Source organism: Peromyscus leucopus, chromosome X (assembly GCF_004664715.2).
Source record: "Peromyscus leucopus breed LL Stock chromosome X, UCI_PerLeu_2.1, whole genome shotgun sequence".
NCBI lineage: Eukaryota > Metazoa > Chordata > Mammalia > Rodentia > Cricetidae > Peromyscus > Peromyscus leucopus.
In genome coordinates this window covers 80,821,976-80,839,666 of record NC_051083.1, presented here as the reverse complement: position 1 = coordinate 80,839,666, position 17,691 = coordinate 80,821,976, and the positions used below count along the sequence as shown (strand labels likewise).

Below are 17,691 nucleotides of genomic sequence, written 5' to 3'. Positions count from 1 at the left end.
TGTTTTGTTAGTAAGAAATGCAAATGGGATATACTAAGAGACTACTTTTAAAGCATAAAGACTTTTATTAAGAAACTGCTTTTGGGTGTTTTGCTAAAAGTTTTCAAAGTAGTAATGGTTAGATTGAGAATATTGCTTTTCAATATGGGATTGTAGGAGTTGTCTAAGTTTGGGTTCTTCTAACTAGGTTTGAGATTGTTTAAAAATTATAAAGAAAAGGAGGAGTTACAAGTGAATTAAAGTTGAATGTATGTTTGCAGAAATTATGTTTAACCTATTGATATTAATGCACCCTGGTTTTGTGGAGTTAAGGAAATATTTAAGTTTGATGTGTATACATCAGAAGTTTTTCCTATGTTCTGTTAGCAAGAAAATTCAAATGATTCTATTAAGAGTTAAAGTTGTAAGACTGAGAAAATTGATAACTATATATAGCACTATTTATGTTAATTCAAATGGTTCTGTTAAGAATTTTCTTTGAGTTGTAAGATTGAGAGAATTGTAACTATGTATAGCAATATATATGTTAAACTGTTACTGGTAATGATGACATCCGGGATTCTTTAAGTTTGTAATTGCATTAAGTTTTTTGGTTTAGAAAGGGCTTGAGGCAGCTAAGACTGCTGTAGTCACCTTGGACCTAATCCAAAAGAGAAATGCCATCTTTATCATCCTCTACTCCCATACTGGGAGGTATAACAGCTATGGAGATTGCTGTAAGCTATTAATAACGATCTATTTTTATATATTAAGAAAGGAGGACCTGTGGGAACCTGTTTTCAGGTTCCTCATGGCTTTACCCAGTAGGTCTGCATAGAAGATGATTAGGACCACGGGTCTAAGTGCAGGTGTCTGAAATGGTCTGCAGTTGGCTGTGCTGGGGGGAGGTCTTTTGCTCCACCCCTTGGTGTCTCTATAAATACTCTGGGGCAGAGATAGTCAGGGCCTTTGGAATAGGTTACAGGCCCTCTTGAGGCTATCCTTTATTTTCTATTTGTTTATCTCCACAATCTAAATCCTTCTAGCTAACATTTCCTGCTGCTCACACTCAAGAACACTCTGGGGAACTGTGGGGTTGGAGGGTAAATGCCCGCATCTGGGTCAGGGTTAAGTCCCTCAGAATGATTGTTTCCACGTCCATCCATTTACCTGTAAATGTCATTTAATTTTCCTTAATGTTTGAATATCATCCTTTTGTGTAAATATATCATAATTTTATCCATTTATTAGTTGATAGACATCTAGGTTGTTTCCATTTTCTGGCTATTGTGAATAAAGCAGCAATGACTATGAATTGAATTGGTATCTCTAGAATAGGATATGGAGTCTTTTGGGTATATACCTAGTAGTGATATGGCTGGATCATCTCGTAGATCTCCATTTAGATTTTTGAGTATTTTCCACACTGATTTCTATAGTGACTGTACCAGTTTGCCATCCATCAGCAGTGAATTATTGTCCCCTTTCTACAAACGATTGTCAGCATTTGTTATGAGTTGTTTTCTTGATGAAATAAAGAATGGTTTTCAATATTCTACTAGTAGCTGTTCAGTTTGGCCGACACAATTTGAAGATGTTGTATCTCCCAAAGTATATTGTTGGATATGTTGTAAAAAAATAAGGCCGTTTGAAGAGTATGCATCTTAAATTCTATTCTATGTATTGGTGAGTTTGTTTTTATAAAAGTTCCTTGCTAGTTTTATCATTATAACATTGTAACATAACTTTAAGTCTGGGATGGATAATGATACCTCCATCAATACTTTTGTTGTTAAGGATTGTTTGTCTATCCAAAGCTTTTGTATTTCAATATGAAGTTTAATATTATCTTTTCAATTCATATGAACAATTGCATTGGATATTTTTTGGAGATTGTGAGGTATCTATAGTTTAATTATTTTTTAGGATGACTGTTTTCACAATATTATTTCTGTTAATTCATGCTCAGGGGAGGTCTTTTTGTTTTCTGTTATCTTCTTAGATTTATTTTTCGAATGTCTTTAAATTTTCACTGTAGAAGTCTTTCACTTCTCTGGTTAGGATTGTTTTAAGATTTTTAAATATCAATTGTTAATGGTATTTTTTTTTATTTTTTTGTGCGTTTGGTGTGTGAATTTTATATGTTAATTTTGTATCCAGCTACTTTGTTGATTTATCAGCAATTAGAGTTTTCAGGTAGAATCTTTAAAACTCTTTATGTATATATCATCCATAAATAGAGTTAATGTGGTTTCTTCCTTTCCTATTGGTATTTCTTTGTCTTTTTCACTTGTCTTATTGTTCTAGCTAAGACTTTAAGCACTATATTGAAGAGGGGTGGAGAAAGTAGACATCTTTGTCTTGTTCTTGACTTTAGAGTAAATACTTTGAGTGGCTTTCCATATAAGAAGGTGTTGGTTGTGGGCTTGCTGTACACTGATTTGGTTATGTTGAAGTTATGCCCCTTGCACCTTTAGTTTCTCTAAGCCATTATCATGAACAGATGTTGAATTTTGTCAAAAACCTTTCATGCATATAAAGAAATGATCATGTGATTTATGTCCTCTAGTATGTTTACATATGGTGGATTATACTTATTGATATGTGTGGGTTATCATATAATAATTACAGACATAAAAGAAAATACTACCATGGAAAACACTTAGTTCTCCACAAATGAATACTAAAAAATCAAGAAAGGCTATTGTACTCATCACATTTATTTTTGTACCCATGTAAACAGATGATTAGAAAAAAACTTGAAATTGTATGATAATTTAGTTTATGAATTTTAGAAAAGATATTTACATGCACATACAAGGCTATGATTATCAACAAGATAATGATAGTGAAATTTAAGACAGCATGCAGGTCACTGTCTTTTTTATATGGAAGTATTTACCATATTAAATTAACATCAAACATTACCAACAAACATTTAACTTTTAATAGGGATATTATATGTCATACTACAAGGTTTTAAAGTATTTTCCACACTTTATAGGAGTTGTAGTGTGTGCATATCCTTTATTAGTCTGAAGTACAACAAGAAAAAAACCAAGTGCTGTTTCTACAGGTTAAATTAAAATAAATTTTTGAGTATTATGATGAACTTGATATCAAATAGGCCCTTCTTTATACAATTTAAATAACTTCTACTATAAAATTCATTGTACATTAGTTTCTACACTGTATAATACTATAACTTTTTATCCTATGAGGATCCTTGGATTCTGAAAGTCAGACTTACCTTCTTTCAGCAAACTTTTTACATTTTTATGGAAGTAATATTATGTGTAAATGTCTTAATATCTAAATTTCTAATGTATTATGAACTTTGGTTGAGAGTCATGCCTTCTTATTTACTCTAAAACCCATGTAAATAAAGACATTCCAATGTCTGTCTATTTCAGTGTTGGTATTTGTTTGATGTATGCACTACAATGGAAATATAAACTCTCCCTAAAATTCAATTAATGGATAATTAATATTTTATTTTTCAGCATTGTAAGGCATATTGAGATAAATCAGCAGTTCTCTGAAGTTTCCATTCTTATTTTGGAGCCTCTTGAGGTAGTCCTGTGTTCTCAGATTTATCATCAAACACACATTGCCAACTAGACCACGAGATAAGATAAACTATAACATATCAATCATCTTTAAGGACAGCTATTTCCAGTGGTTTGTTGCACTTACCAGCTCTAACTAAACCTATGCTTGCCAATGTCAAAAAGGCAAGCATTGCAGTTAACACCACTTTCATGTTATCCAGCTTAAGGGAAAGTGACTTGAGTCTATTGGAAATGCTGTAGCTGATCTAGCCTATCACTAGATTTGAAGATGAGTACATTTGAAGAGGCTTCTGAGCCAGTAACAGCTGAAATTGTGAGCTTTGTTTTACTTACTGAGGATACAGACAGGAACCTCATTCTTTGCATTCAGAATGAAGCTAGTGAAATGGAAAACCCTACTGAACCTCAGGATAAGAGGTCTTGCTTGTCCACAGAAGATGATTTGACTCCTTATATGCCAGCTGCTGCATTCCCACTACCAGAAATGGAGCAGAGCTTTGATTTGGTCACAACTACAGCCACAGAGGTGGCAGGGGAAGAGATTACTGAGGGAACTATGATGCAGTTCCAGATTTTACAGGATGACAAACCAGATGAAAGATTCCCCTTGGCTAGTGCACAAGAGTCAATCGTTAGTCAAGCATGGTTAAGAGGTAGAGAAGATAAAGATAAGCTAACCAAACAAGGATATAAATGGAAGCAGGGCATGTGGTCCAAGGAAGAAACAGATATTTTGATGAACAACATTGAACGTTATATGAAGGAACATGGAATAGAGAATGCTGCAGAAATCATTTTTAAGACGTCAAAAGGTAAAAGAAAAGATTTCTACAGAACTATATCATTGGGTCTGAATCGGCCATTGTTTTCAGTTTATAGGAGAGTGGTCCGAATGTATGATGACAGAAACCATGTGGGAAAGTACACCCCTGCAGAAATTCAAAAGCTCAAGGAACTCTGGCAACGACATGGCAATGACTGGATAACAATAGGTGCCGCCATGGGAAGAAGTCCATCTTCTGTCAAAGACCGTTGCCGACTGTTGAAGGATACTTGTAACACGGGAAAATGGACCGAAGAAGAAGAACGGATTCTCGGAGATGTGGTTCACGAATTGACACACACTGAGGTGGATGAGAAGGTCACACATGGTGTGTGTTGGGCAACAGTCGCTCAAAGAGTAGGTACTCGCTCAGCAAAGCAGTGTCGTGCTAAATGGCTCAACTACCTGAACTGGAAACAGACTGGAGGGATTGAGTGGACCAGGAAAGATGAAGTCACTCTCATCCACATACTAGCAGAGCTTGATGTAGCTGATGAAAACGAAATTCACTGGGATGACTTAGCTAAAGGATGGAAAAGTGTTCGTTCACCACAATGGCTGCATAGTAAATGGTGGACCATCAAAAGGCAAATTACAAACTATAGGGACTTTGCATTCCCAGTCCTAGTAAAATGTCTTCAACAAATATATGAGAGCCAAAGTGCCAGTCTCATGTTTGGAGAGAATAAATCAGAATCTGAAGTTTCAGATAGTAACCCTGATAACAGTGTACAACAAGTCCCCCTCAGAGTCACAGGTGTAGAAGATAACAGTACATCCATCTATCCAGACCCTGTGACCGGATTGCAAAGTACACTCCAGATTGCCCCTGGCAGTTCAACAGATTACCCTGTGGCTATTGTTAACTCTGAAACAATAACCCTGCTCAGTGGACCACAATAGATATTTGATATTCTTCCTTATTTCCATTTATGATCCATTCCCTCTCCTTGTACCGACTTCCTTCAAACAAGCTCAACTCAAGGACTTCCCTTAATTGTGACAACTAGTCCCACAGTAAGCCTGATGGCTGCTGTACCTGCTTCTCCTAACCTATCACACTTTGTCTTTTATCCCCAGAACATCTATTGAGCACTCCAATAAATGACATGTGGAGTGTCATACATCAAGAATCATCACTGAAACTGTTGCAGAAAATAATATTGTTCTTTCCACTTTCCAAGCAGAATTGGCAGTCAATAATGACATCTAATGTTCTTATTTTCATGATCTTGCAAGTTCATTCAAAGCAAACAAATTTCCTGAGAGAATTCTTCAGCTAAGATAGTTCTGCAGCCATCATTTAAATATGCACTTGTTTCTCAATTCAGAGAACCAAACAGCATAGAGCTAATGAACTGTGCTATGATTACAGCAGAAGAAAATTTCTGTGACACCAGCCATAAGAATAAGAAATTTACTCTGATTTATCCAGTGCTTGCGTTACTGAGGATTGAGTCACTCATCATAGTAGAGCAAGAGCATTACACAAGTGATATCAAAACTATGTTTTGTGCCCCTTCACTACCTGGATTTATCAAAGCATGGGATTTTACAAGTACTGAACCTGTCTTGCCTTTCACAACACTAATAGGTCTTATAATCCCAAAACAGCAAGGTTCAAATACCATTGGATTCTTTTTGGAGAGCCCCATTTCTATAGACTTCAAAGATATTGGACTTGCTAAAATATTACTAGCCTATCCTTAAAAACAAGCAAAGTGCCAAAAAGCATTATTATATCTGCAGAGGAACAGGAGCCATTTCCAAGAGATCTTACTTTCTAATCTCCTGACTCATACAGCTACAGTGAGTTAGCTATGAACATTAAGACATTGACTTCTCTTTACTATTTTCAATATACCTGAGGTCTAGTTTTATGACAGTGTGTGTATGTGTGTGTGTGTGGCGAAAAGTTTAATTGAACATAGCCCTGTGTTGAATGTTATCAAGAGGTAAATATTTTTCCTTCATCTACTGGAAAGTTTCAAATCACCAAAGGTTAACTGCAGTAATATCCATGTCTATAGCTCAGACATGGTACTCAATTAAATCTCCAGAGGGTCACTTACATTTCAAACAAGTCCTAACAATACAGTCCAGTGTTTATTGGTTACAAATACAGAGACGTTGCAGGTGACTTTCTGTTAATTATTCTTGGTTAACCCATTGTTGGCAGATGGAGCCCACTTAGATAGCAGAAAGTGAGTAAAGAAAATTCACTACAATTTTACTGTTCTTAAAGGGAATATGAATTAGCAATCAAATCTATTAGTAGGGAAGAAGTTTCCACCCACTCATCTTATTACCACATTTTAGTTTACAGTTTGCACACTGAATTGAAACTAAATGAGGAAAGATGTACAGTCCCTGCACTTGATAACCAGGACATTTTATTACATGCTGTACTATATAAAAAACACAGAAATCAGAGAGAGAGCTTGTATTGTACCCTTACCAACCAATATGCTACATAAATGGAAGCTTTAAAGACAAAGTTTTCATATGTAATAAAAGAAACAGATCAATTGCCATTCCTACTGGTTATGCCTAAACTGGCTTCTAGATTCTAACTGATGTGTTTGCTATAAAAATTCACCAAAAGTATAATAACATAACTTGGTTGTGAAGATATAATTCTGAGCATAATTGACTATTTCATATTAGGAAAACACAAACAATAAGAAATGTGGGCTGATTAAGGAACAATTTGTGCGTGTTCAGTTTAAGAATAAAATTGTCTTACAATTCAAAAGTTTGAGATACTTTTTGTGTGTTTGCTGAGGATTTCTGCATGAAGGGATGTTTAGAACAATCATGTAGATTTCATGTGGAGTAACTCAAACATGGAGCTCTTTCACAAAGTTAAACAAAATCGAAGTCAGCACTGTTTTGCCACTGACACACCTATAACTCATTGAGTTGGTCCTTTGTCATGAGAAAATGTTCAGCAATTGAGAGGACACTGTCTGTTCAGGAAGATGAAGCACATGGAGCAGCCTCTCCTTCTATACTGCACAAATAATGTATTGCCTGAAAAACCACTGTTAAATACCATAAGTTAACTTAGACTAGGGCATACCCTGATCTCAATAAAATTACTGTTCATTTCTGTAGATGTAATTCTAAACAGTTTTATTAAATAAGAAACACAGAACCAAATGCAGAGTTAAAAGCCCAGAGGTCAGAGAGCAGTAGCCAAGAGCTAAGACTACCTTCTTACTACCCAATGCCGCTGCCGTCCTTCCCCTGAGAAAAAGACCTACTTCCTGTATGTCTGTATTTTTATTGCCTTTGTGTTCTGCCTTCTCATTGGCTCTAAACCCAGCCACATGACTTCTTCATCACTGCCTATCTATATAGACCTCCAGGTCTCTATGGTGGGTACTTGGATTAAAGGTGTGTGTCACCATGCTCGCTGTGTCCTTGAACACACAGACTCTGCCTGCCATGTGATCAGATTAAGGGCATGTGCTACCACTGCCAGACTTCTGCTTAATGGCTATAACCTCTGATCCCCAGGCAAATTTATTTATTAATATACAAATACAATCACATTTTAGGACAAATAAAATATCACCATACATTTCAAAATACTAAAATACTTTTAGTTGTGTGTATCCCTGAGACTCTTCTGTTTACCTTAGTATCTTGCCTGAGGCAAATGCCCAGTATTTTTTTTTCTACCCTTATTTACTGATATTACTACTCATATCACACAACAGAGTCAATGTATCTGTATATCTCTCCTTTCTCTCTATAGGTATATATATATATATATATATATATATATATATACACCTATATATACCTATATATATATACCTATTATATAAAATGTGTGTGTGTGTGTATGTGTGTGCATGTGTGTATGTGTGTGTGTGTGTGCATTATAAAATAAATGCAGGTTGCCGGGCGGTGGTGGCTCATGCCTTTAATCCCAGCACTCGGGAGGCAGAGGCAGGCGGATCTCTGTGAGTTTGAGGCCAGCCTGGGCTACCAAGTGAGTTCCAGGAAAAGGCACAAAGCTACACAGAGAAACCCTGTCTCGAAAAACTAAAAAAAAAAAAAAAAAAAAAAAAAAAAAAAAAAAAATATGCAGGTTAAAATGGCTGCAACAGATTAAAGATGCTTCAAAGTTGATCTAAACCATGTCATTATATATAGTCAATGAACATGACCAGTGAAGAAGGAGCAGTTAGTAGAAATTGTTGGTGTCAGGTTTAAGTTTGAAGCTGTAGAATGCAAGGTAAAATGTCTGAGCAAGAAATGGGTCACATGCAGGTCTAAACATGCAAACTGTACAGGTAGGCAGTTGAGTAGGTTGTATCAACAACACCAAGGAATAGATCTGTTGTGGAGTCCCCAGTACTTGACACTCATACCAGATATCAAATGCTAGATTGATGTGCATCCATGATATCACAGTGTTACATGTCCATCACTTCATGGTCTGGGTGAGAAATTATACACTTTCCTCAATCTGGTGGGTCCAGTATGTTCTTAGGCTGAGTTTTCTTGATATGATTACAATATGTCTATGTACTTCCACAGTTCTAAGTCTCCACAATAGTCATATAAGGTGGTTTTCTTTCTACTCATAGGAATAAGTCTTTAATGAGTCTGTGCTGAATGAGTGGGGCCAGAGAAATGGTACAGTTTCTGGATCTGCTATTGTGCTTCAGTCATACTTTCCTCTCAATACAGAGAGGACAATGCACAGACTGAAAAGGCACTATTTTATACAATATGGTGTAACAGAGTAGGGTAGTGCATGATCTCATCAAAAATTTCTGTGCATTAAAAGGCCTGTGATATCTATAACTAGGGATGTGTTGTGAATAAAAATAGAATGTTGTTAGATTGTTGTCATCTAGGACTACAGGAATAATAATGGGTTCATTTTCTTTGCTAATTAAATAATTAAAAAGAAAGAACTAAGTGTTACTTGACATTTTAGCATGGCTTGGAAAGGCCATCATATGACACTCAAGAAACTATAGTCACCTGTAGGTTTACTAGTCTTACTACATAAAGTTATTTCAAAGAAGGACTCACAAGGACAAAGGACAGAGTCAAATAGTATTTGAGGAGAATTTCTTGGTGATGTAAAGAAAAAAACAGAGCAGACAAGCTGTAAATCTCACAGAACTGAATTTATAGGAGGAGAATGAATGTGGTAAACTGGCATGGAGGTCAGTCAAACAGTGGCCAGTAGCCAGAAGTTGACAGGGAGAGAAGCATTAGAAAAAGAGCACAGATGCTCAGAGTTAGTTATGGAGTATAACGGCATACTTAGGTTTTGTCTAGCATCTAAAGAAAAATATAGAAGAAAATGAATAATTCTGACTTTCCCAGTAAGAACTCAGAAAGTTACCAGACCCAGGCAAATCCTCTGGTGGCTCATAAGGATTTCCCTAGGACCCAGGAAATTGTAGAGGGAAAGTACATCATCTTTAGGTGAACCCACATTCCCAGGAGTGGTCATCTAGTCCAGTCTAGTACTTTCTCCTTGCAGAAACCCTTTATGGAGCATATAGGACATGTCTCTAACTAGAGGTTGATTCCATTCTTTATAAGATTACCAAGTGTCATTCTTGTTAAATAATGTGTTTCATGAAACATTCTGAAACTCCAAATCTGGAAGGGTTTTCAAATGCAGAGTTGGAGAACCAGGCTTCTGCTATTGTTAAACAAACAAACAAAAAAAACTAACAATAAGTCTTTTATTTGATATTATGCTTGTCAGTCTGTTGGTACAGCTTAAATTTAACTGTAAGTTCTATTATATTTTAATCTGAAGTTTTTACAGTCTACATTCAATACAACTATAGTGTAATAAGTTGAAATGTGGACTGGAGATTTGGGTCAGAATTTGAGAACATTTGCTGCTCTTCTAAAGGACATAGGTTCAGTTCTCAGAATCCACATGGTGGCTAAAATTTGACTCTAACGCCACTTTTAGGAAATCTGACGCCCACTGCTGGCTTTACTGGGCACCAGGCATACACATATTGCACATGCAAGCAAAATAGTCATACACAGAAATTTTTTAAAAAGAATCATTTGTTATTTTGTCTCATTCTTTGCTGGCATGTTTGCCTCACTGTGTTTTGTCTGGGATTCCTGGGACATTAAGTCTATATTTTGGGCTGCATAAATTACAAAAATCAAGCTTGCTAATGTATGTCTTGTCATATCCAGATGCACACATTTTAATTTTTCAATTATTGTAAAATGAAACAAACCAATTTGCTAAATTTAGTTTCTTTAAGTACCTTTTGGGTTACTTCCTGCAAGTAATGGAGTGTGATTATATGAAGAACAAGTAGGACATTTCCTTATAATTTCCTGGCCTTGTTGCCAAGTGATAGAAGGATCTTTCTTCAAATTTTTGCAATTAACATCTTGTTTCTTATGAAATCCTGAGGCTTCTAGCACATTTCCTACCAATAGCAGTAAATTTTATTGTCACCTCTTGCTAGAAAGCGTAGTAGACACATATGGGATCAGATATGTGTTATATACAAGGGATGACTTCTTTTTTGATTATTTATTTTATTTGAATAAGTAACAAAGTTAATTTTGAATCACTTGGAATAAATTCACTAGTTGCAACATGGAAAATAGCTCTTTCTGTACATTGTCAGTAACAATGTTAAGAGGTTCTGGAAAATCTAATAATACCATGAGAATAATGAACGTATAAGTGTGGTTCTTGAACTAAATCATGAGTTTTGAGCCACTTTACTTAAATTTTCTAACTCACAACCTGACTTTTCTGATTATTTGTATCTCTATAGGGTGTAGGGGCTCTAGAAATTGGTGTTCCCTTTATATAAGGGAGAAACCAAGTAGTTCTTTTTATAAACTAATGTCTCTTACTTTTGGGATATTTGTTGCTAATTTCTCCCAAAAATTACTGCAAAGCCTTTGTCAATGGTCATTTACTGCCCATAATGAGGCAGTTTCAGCATTAATAAAAGGTACCAAAATTTATATTGTGTCTATTTCTGCTAATTGACAAAGTCTCAAATTTCCTTTCAGACTCACTTCAGAGGTCTTTTCTACATAGGTCTCTAATTTTTTTTACTCTGTGTTTTAAAACTATCAATTCTAAGATATTATCTTTTATCTGCCTTAGAATTCCTGTAGGAAATTGTGCAGAAGGTAAAATAACCAGAATGCAATCAAGCTCTGAATCCAAGTGATCCACATTTGCATCCTGTAATTTCATTTGTACCATAGCCAATTATATCTCATCCTTAGCTGATAGTTTTCTTGGACTATTTAAATCCTTATCACCTTATAAGGTTTGAAATAAATTACAAATCTCTTGATTTGTTAATCTAATTGTGGTTTGTAACCAGTTAATATCTCCCAGCAATTTTTGAAAATCATTGTTTGTAATTGAGCTCTCCTCATTCTTACTTTCTGTGGTTGAATTTTCTGTTACTATATCTAATATCCTAAATAATTAATAGAATCTGCTCTTTGTATTTTTTATGGAGCAATTTGTAATCCCCAAAATGGCAAAATTCTCTTTACTTCATCAAATTTTTTTTCTAAATCATCTGTGTCCGAATTAGCCAGTAAGATATCATAAATATTATGTTATATAATAGATTGATGAAACTGCTTATGAATTACTTCTAATGGCTGTTATACAAAATATTTTCCAAAGATGGGGCTGTTTAATATTCCTTGTGGAAGAATTTTCTGGTGGTAACTTTTTATCAAGCTGGGAATTATTATAAATAGTCACCATGAAGGCAAATATTTCTTTATCCTGTTCTTCTAATGATATAGTAAAAAGCAGTCTCTTAAATTAGTCACTACAATAAACCATCCCTCAGGTTATAAGGAAGGCAAAAGAATCCATACTGTAAAATGCCCATTGGATGAATCACCTTAATTATGGATCTTATATCTGTTAACATTCTCCATTTTCCAGATTTCTTTTTAATGACAAATTTAGGAGAATTCCAAGGACTGTGGATTTTTCGATGTTTTGAGCATCTAGCTGCCACATGGAACAGACTTAAAAGGAGAGCAGCAGGCATTCCAGGAACCTGTCCCAGGTGCATGTGCAGGGCTGCACAGGGAAGGGGAGAAAGAGGCCTCAGAAGTGCACACATGTGGAAAATGGAAAGGAAAAGCCCTGGCAAATGCAGATGCATCGTGGGAATGAACAAGGCTTCCTAAATGACAGCCAGTGATGAGTGGCTGACTCAGGCGGCTGTAGAGCTGGTGGGTGACTGCAACTGCATGTTTGGGGGTTGTAGTGCACAGTTATTGTAGGGAGATAGCAGTGGGAAAAATTCACTGGTGGGAGAAGCTTGTTTTCCATAGTGGTGGGGATGTGGTGGCCTTAACAGACCCAATCTTGCCACATGTTGGATACCAGACAATGTATTTACCTTAATTGTTATAGTGTTAATAAAAACTCGGAGTAAGAAATTGATGTAAAATCCTGATATCTCCAAGGAACAGTGGAAGGATGATCAGCTAACCGTACTCTCCATGTTTTCCACATCCAAAAGCCCATGAAATCTCCCCAATGTAATGAGAGCCTCAATAGTCTCTCTATATATCAATTTATTAAGGGGTTCTATGGGGAAAACAGATTCACTAATACAAAATGAAGTGATACCATTGCCTCGTCATCACCCAGGGACAGCTCCAGACCAGGCTGCCAAACCATACTCCAGGAAGCCTTTCATGTCCAAGAGAGAGCTCAAGACTCCTTCCCCATTCCCTTTTAAGAGGTCACATAGGCAGGCAAGTAGCACTGACTCTATAGGGCCAGCTAGCCCAAGGTCATGGGTAGAGTAAATACCCACTATACTTCCCCTTTTTGTCTAAATAAGAAGGTTCTAAACATCATACAAAACAATATACAATAACAAAGATTATCAAGTATTGTCAGGAGAAATAAAGGATAATAACATAAACAAAAGTGGAACTATCACCAACAAGAACACCATAAAGTAAGAAACATACTAAATGTTCAGATCATATATAAATGGCAAATTATAGAGATTACTCTAAAAGATGTCCTATCTTGAAGAATATAAATCTAGTACCTAATATGCTCTTAGCTAAGATATAAGAGGATTATAACTGTAACTATCTAGTCTTCAACCCCATCAAAGACCTGAGAAGGAAAATAATATTACCTGAGTAAACAGGAAGTACAAGCAAGCAACTTCCAAAGAAATGCAAGAAATGACAGAGAAATCTGGATGCCTGGACAGTCACCCAATATTTCTCTGCAACACTGGGGCCTCTACTTTTGGCTATAAGCCTAGAATATTTGACAGACCATATTCAGAGGTAGGATTTTTTTTTTGTTTTGTTTTTCGAGACAGGGTTTCTCTGTGTAGCTTTGTGCCTTTCCTAGAACTCACTTGGTAGCCCAGGCTGGCCTTGAACTCACAGAGATCCACCTGGCTCTGCCTCCCGAGTGCTGGGATTAAAGGCGTGTGCCACCACCGCCCGGCTGAGGTAGGATATTTTTAAAGACTGTCTTACCCTGTCTTGGTAAAGTTCAGCAGTTCTTTTTCCTTGTGCCCTGTTTGTCCATAATGTACAGTGTGCTTACTGTCAGAAGCCAAGGCAATGGCTGTTCTTTTCACAACAGGCCATTTTTTTGCCAAGAAGAATACAACCTCTATACTGAGTGTCTTTAATGCCCAACATCCTTTTGGGAGTAGATCAGTGCTGCCAGGAGCAATTGTGTCTCACATCAACAGAATTCTAAGTTATTAAAACATTTAAATGCCATACTTTCCAGGTCTATGAAGTGTTTGAAGATCACCTGTCCATCTGACATATATTTCTGTATATCTAGGAAACGTAACTACCATAGCTATAAGTATGACAAGCATGGGTGACTATTAACCTATAATTATTATCAATCTAAATAGCCTAGAGACTAAAGTGTGGTGGTATTCTAATTGTACTGAAATGTGATTTTGATTGTATGTTAATAAATAAAATTGCCTGGGGGTCAGAGCTATTAGAGCCACAGACAGAGTGTGGCGGTGGTGGCACATGCCTTTAATCCCATAGATCTCTGTGTGTTCAGGGATACAGCCAGCATTGGAGACATATGCCTTTAAGACCTAGGGGGCTGTACATTCAGACAGTGACGAGGCAGTCACGTGTTTGGGTTTACAACCAATGAGAAGGCAGAATGACTGGAAAATCGACTTGCACACAGGAAATAGCTCTCTTTCTTTCAGGAAGCTGGGACAGCAGGAGGAAGGGTGAGATTTTAGCTCTGAGCTCTGACCTCTCGGCTTTCTCTTTTACATTGTTTCTTATTTAATAAGACGGTTGGTTACATCTACACTAAAGCTTCACATTATAAAAAGTAAACAGTCTTTAAACAGATGTACAGTATAGGGACAATGGCCTCACATTTGTGACAATATGCAAAAATACCTTAATCAGAGGTAGAAATGTATAGTGCAATATGACAATGATACCCTTAATATGTATCAATATATAAAATATATTAAACACAGGTAGAATATACATGAAGTATGACATATATAATTTTACATTTTATCAATATACAAAGTATTTCAAACAGGAGTAGAAACATATGCATAATATGACAAATATAGTTTTGTATTTGTCTCTATAAACAAATTATCTTAAACATAAAGAGAAAAATAATTTTACATTTATATCAATATACAAGAATCCATACCAATGCAAATTATCTAAAGCTGATAGTTACTAATTTAGTTTACAAGTAGATACAATACCTTTATTATCTTATCATATCTATTCCTCTTTTTTCTTTTCCAAAAGAGAATCGTGAGCCTAAACTATTGTTCTACCCTCAATCCTATTACAACTTATAACCAATGTTTAACAGATGACAATTATCCATAATCCTGAGAAAACAAAACCTTTTGGGAGAGGAAGCATCATTTTCTGAAAATTGCTTCCTGCTGTCAAGGGGTCAATGGTATCTCTGTGGTATACTGTAAGAAAATTAAAACAATGGGAAAGTTTCACAGGTACTAGCTGTGAGGTTTGTAGCCAGTCTCAAAGTAATGGGTAAAGCTTAACTGAAGTTCTGGCTAGAGGTGTAAGTTGATGGATTATCTTAGTTAGTCACCTTAGAACTCTCTTGAACAGTTTGTAGACTAGAGTCGATCACTGAGTGGTGTTTATCAGCTCCATGGCATCATTATGAACCACATAGAATCATGGTTGTGGGACCCCATCTTCCTTCTAGGGACTTCAGAGATTGCTGTTAAGAAAATTTATTGTTCACTGTGGAAAACTTAAACATTATTAATATCAAAATGGAAAGTTTAAATTTTAGGATAGCACTATGTCTAAAAAAAGGTTCCAAAGAGTCAAGAATAAGTATGGTGGGAAAAAGAATTTTGACAGCAATAGTCTTTAGATTTTTTGTTTTCTTCTGTCCCACACTAGGTGGCTCTTCTGATATTTGACAGAATCTCTTAATAATTTTCATTTAACAACATGCTTGGACTTAGAGAAGGAGAGAGCCACACTCCAACTCCAAAGCCAGCTTTGATTATAATTGAGTTGGGACTACACCTTTTCTTAGAAGTAAAGAGATACAGATGTTTAGGTAGTGAAATTTCACCCTGTAGATAATATAGGTACCATTAGGTGAGATTTTTCATTGCTTGGTAATTTTTTCTGGGAGGTTTCCCTTCCTCTTTAGATGTCTAGATGTTCAAGGTCTTTTGATTTCTTGAAGATGGGTATTTCTATTTTTCTGTAATGACAAAACAAACAAACAAATAAAAAACAACAACAAAAAACCCTGCCCCGACCCTTGTTTGATGAGTTTTCCTTACAACTTGTAGAATTGTCCCATTTTCGATGAGCTATCACTACTTCTTATCAAGAGTTTTCTCCAGTTCTAACTGAATTTTTATTAATTTTGTTGGTAGCCATAGCATTTCTTCTACTATGGAAACAAAAGCAAAACCCCTTCCCCAAAGTAGCATATATCTTGGTTTCTTTTTTTTTTAAATTTATTTTACAACACCATTCAGTTCAACATAATAGCCACAGATTCCCCTGTTCTCCCCTTCTCGTCCCCTCCCCCTCCCCCCAGCCCACTCCCCATTCCCACCTCCTCCAGATCAAGGTCTCCCCCGAGGACCGGGATCGACCTGGTAGACTCAGTCCAGGCAGGTCCAGTCCCCCCCTCCCAGACCGAGCCAAGCGTCCCTGCATAAGTCCCAGGATTCAAACAGCCAACTCATGCAACGAGCCCAGGACCCAGCACCAACACACAGCTGCCTCCCAAACAGATCAAGCCAAATGACTGTCTCACCCATTCAGGGGGCCTGATCCAGTTGGGGGCCCCTCAGCCTTTGGTTCATAGATCCTGTGCTTCCATTCATTTGGTTATTTGTCCCTGTGCTTTATCCAACCTTGGCTTCAACAATTCTCGCTCATATAAACCCTCTTCTTTCTCACTAATTAGACTCCCAGTGCTCCACCAGGGCCCAGCCGTGGATGTCTGCATCCAGATTCCTCAGTCCTTGGATGGGGTTTATGGCACAACTATCAGGGTGTCTGGCCATCCCATCACCAGAGTAGGTCAGTTCCTGCAGTCTCTCGACCATTGCCAGCAGTCTGTTGCGGGGGTATCTTTGTGGATCTCCATGGGCCTCCCTAGCTCTCTGCTTCCTCCCCTTCTCATGTGGTCTTCATTTACCATGGTCTCCTATTCCTTGTTCTCCCTCTCTTTTCTTGATCCAGCTAGGATCTCCCACTCTCTTTCCCTTGACTGTCGCCCTTCATTGTTCCCACTCATGACCAGGCTGTTCATGTAGATCTCATCCATTTCTCCATGTCTTTTTTGGGGTCCCATTTTCCAGGTATATCTTGGTTTTTATTCTGAGGTCAACACATCTTTGAAGTCCGCAAGCTGATTTAGCTAATTTGTTTTTTCTATAGTACAGTGTCTCTCTGCAGCGGTTGTTCCTTTCTTATTATTATTAAGAAAATTCAAGGTTAATAAGGCATTATGTAATCTATCTTTGGGGATTTTATCTTCCTCTTTCTGTTTATTGAGCATCTCTTTTAAGGTGCAATTAAATCTTTCAACAACTGCTTGTCCTGTAGGATTGTATGGTATGCCTAAGTGAGGTAACCCAGACTCAGAAAGACAAACATGGTATGTACTCACTCATAAGTGGATACTAGATGTAAAGCAAAGGATAACCACACTGCAGCTCACAACTCCAGGGAGACTAGTTAGTAAAGAGGACCCTAAGAAAGACACAGGGATTGCCCAGTGACAGA

General features: G+C 36.8%; 1 protein-coding gene across 1 annotated transcript; it reads left to right on the top strand.

The window, feature by feature from the left end:
- The first annotated feature begins 3,496 nt into the window (after positions 1-3,496).
- LOC114685248 (cyclin-D-binding Myb-like transcription factor 1) lies at positions 3,497-7,060 on the top strand. The gene has a single exon (XM_037199141.1). It carries the CDS (start codon positions 3,820-3,822, stop codon positions 5,275-5,277), a length of 1,458 nt encoding a protein of 485 aa, XP_037055036.1. The 5' UTR covers positions 3,497-3,819; the 3' UTR covers positions 5,278-7,060.
- The last annotated feature ends 10,631 nt before the right edge of the window (positions 7,061-17,691 follow it).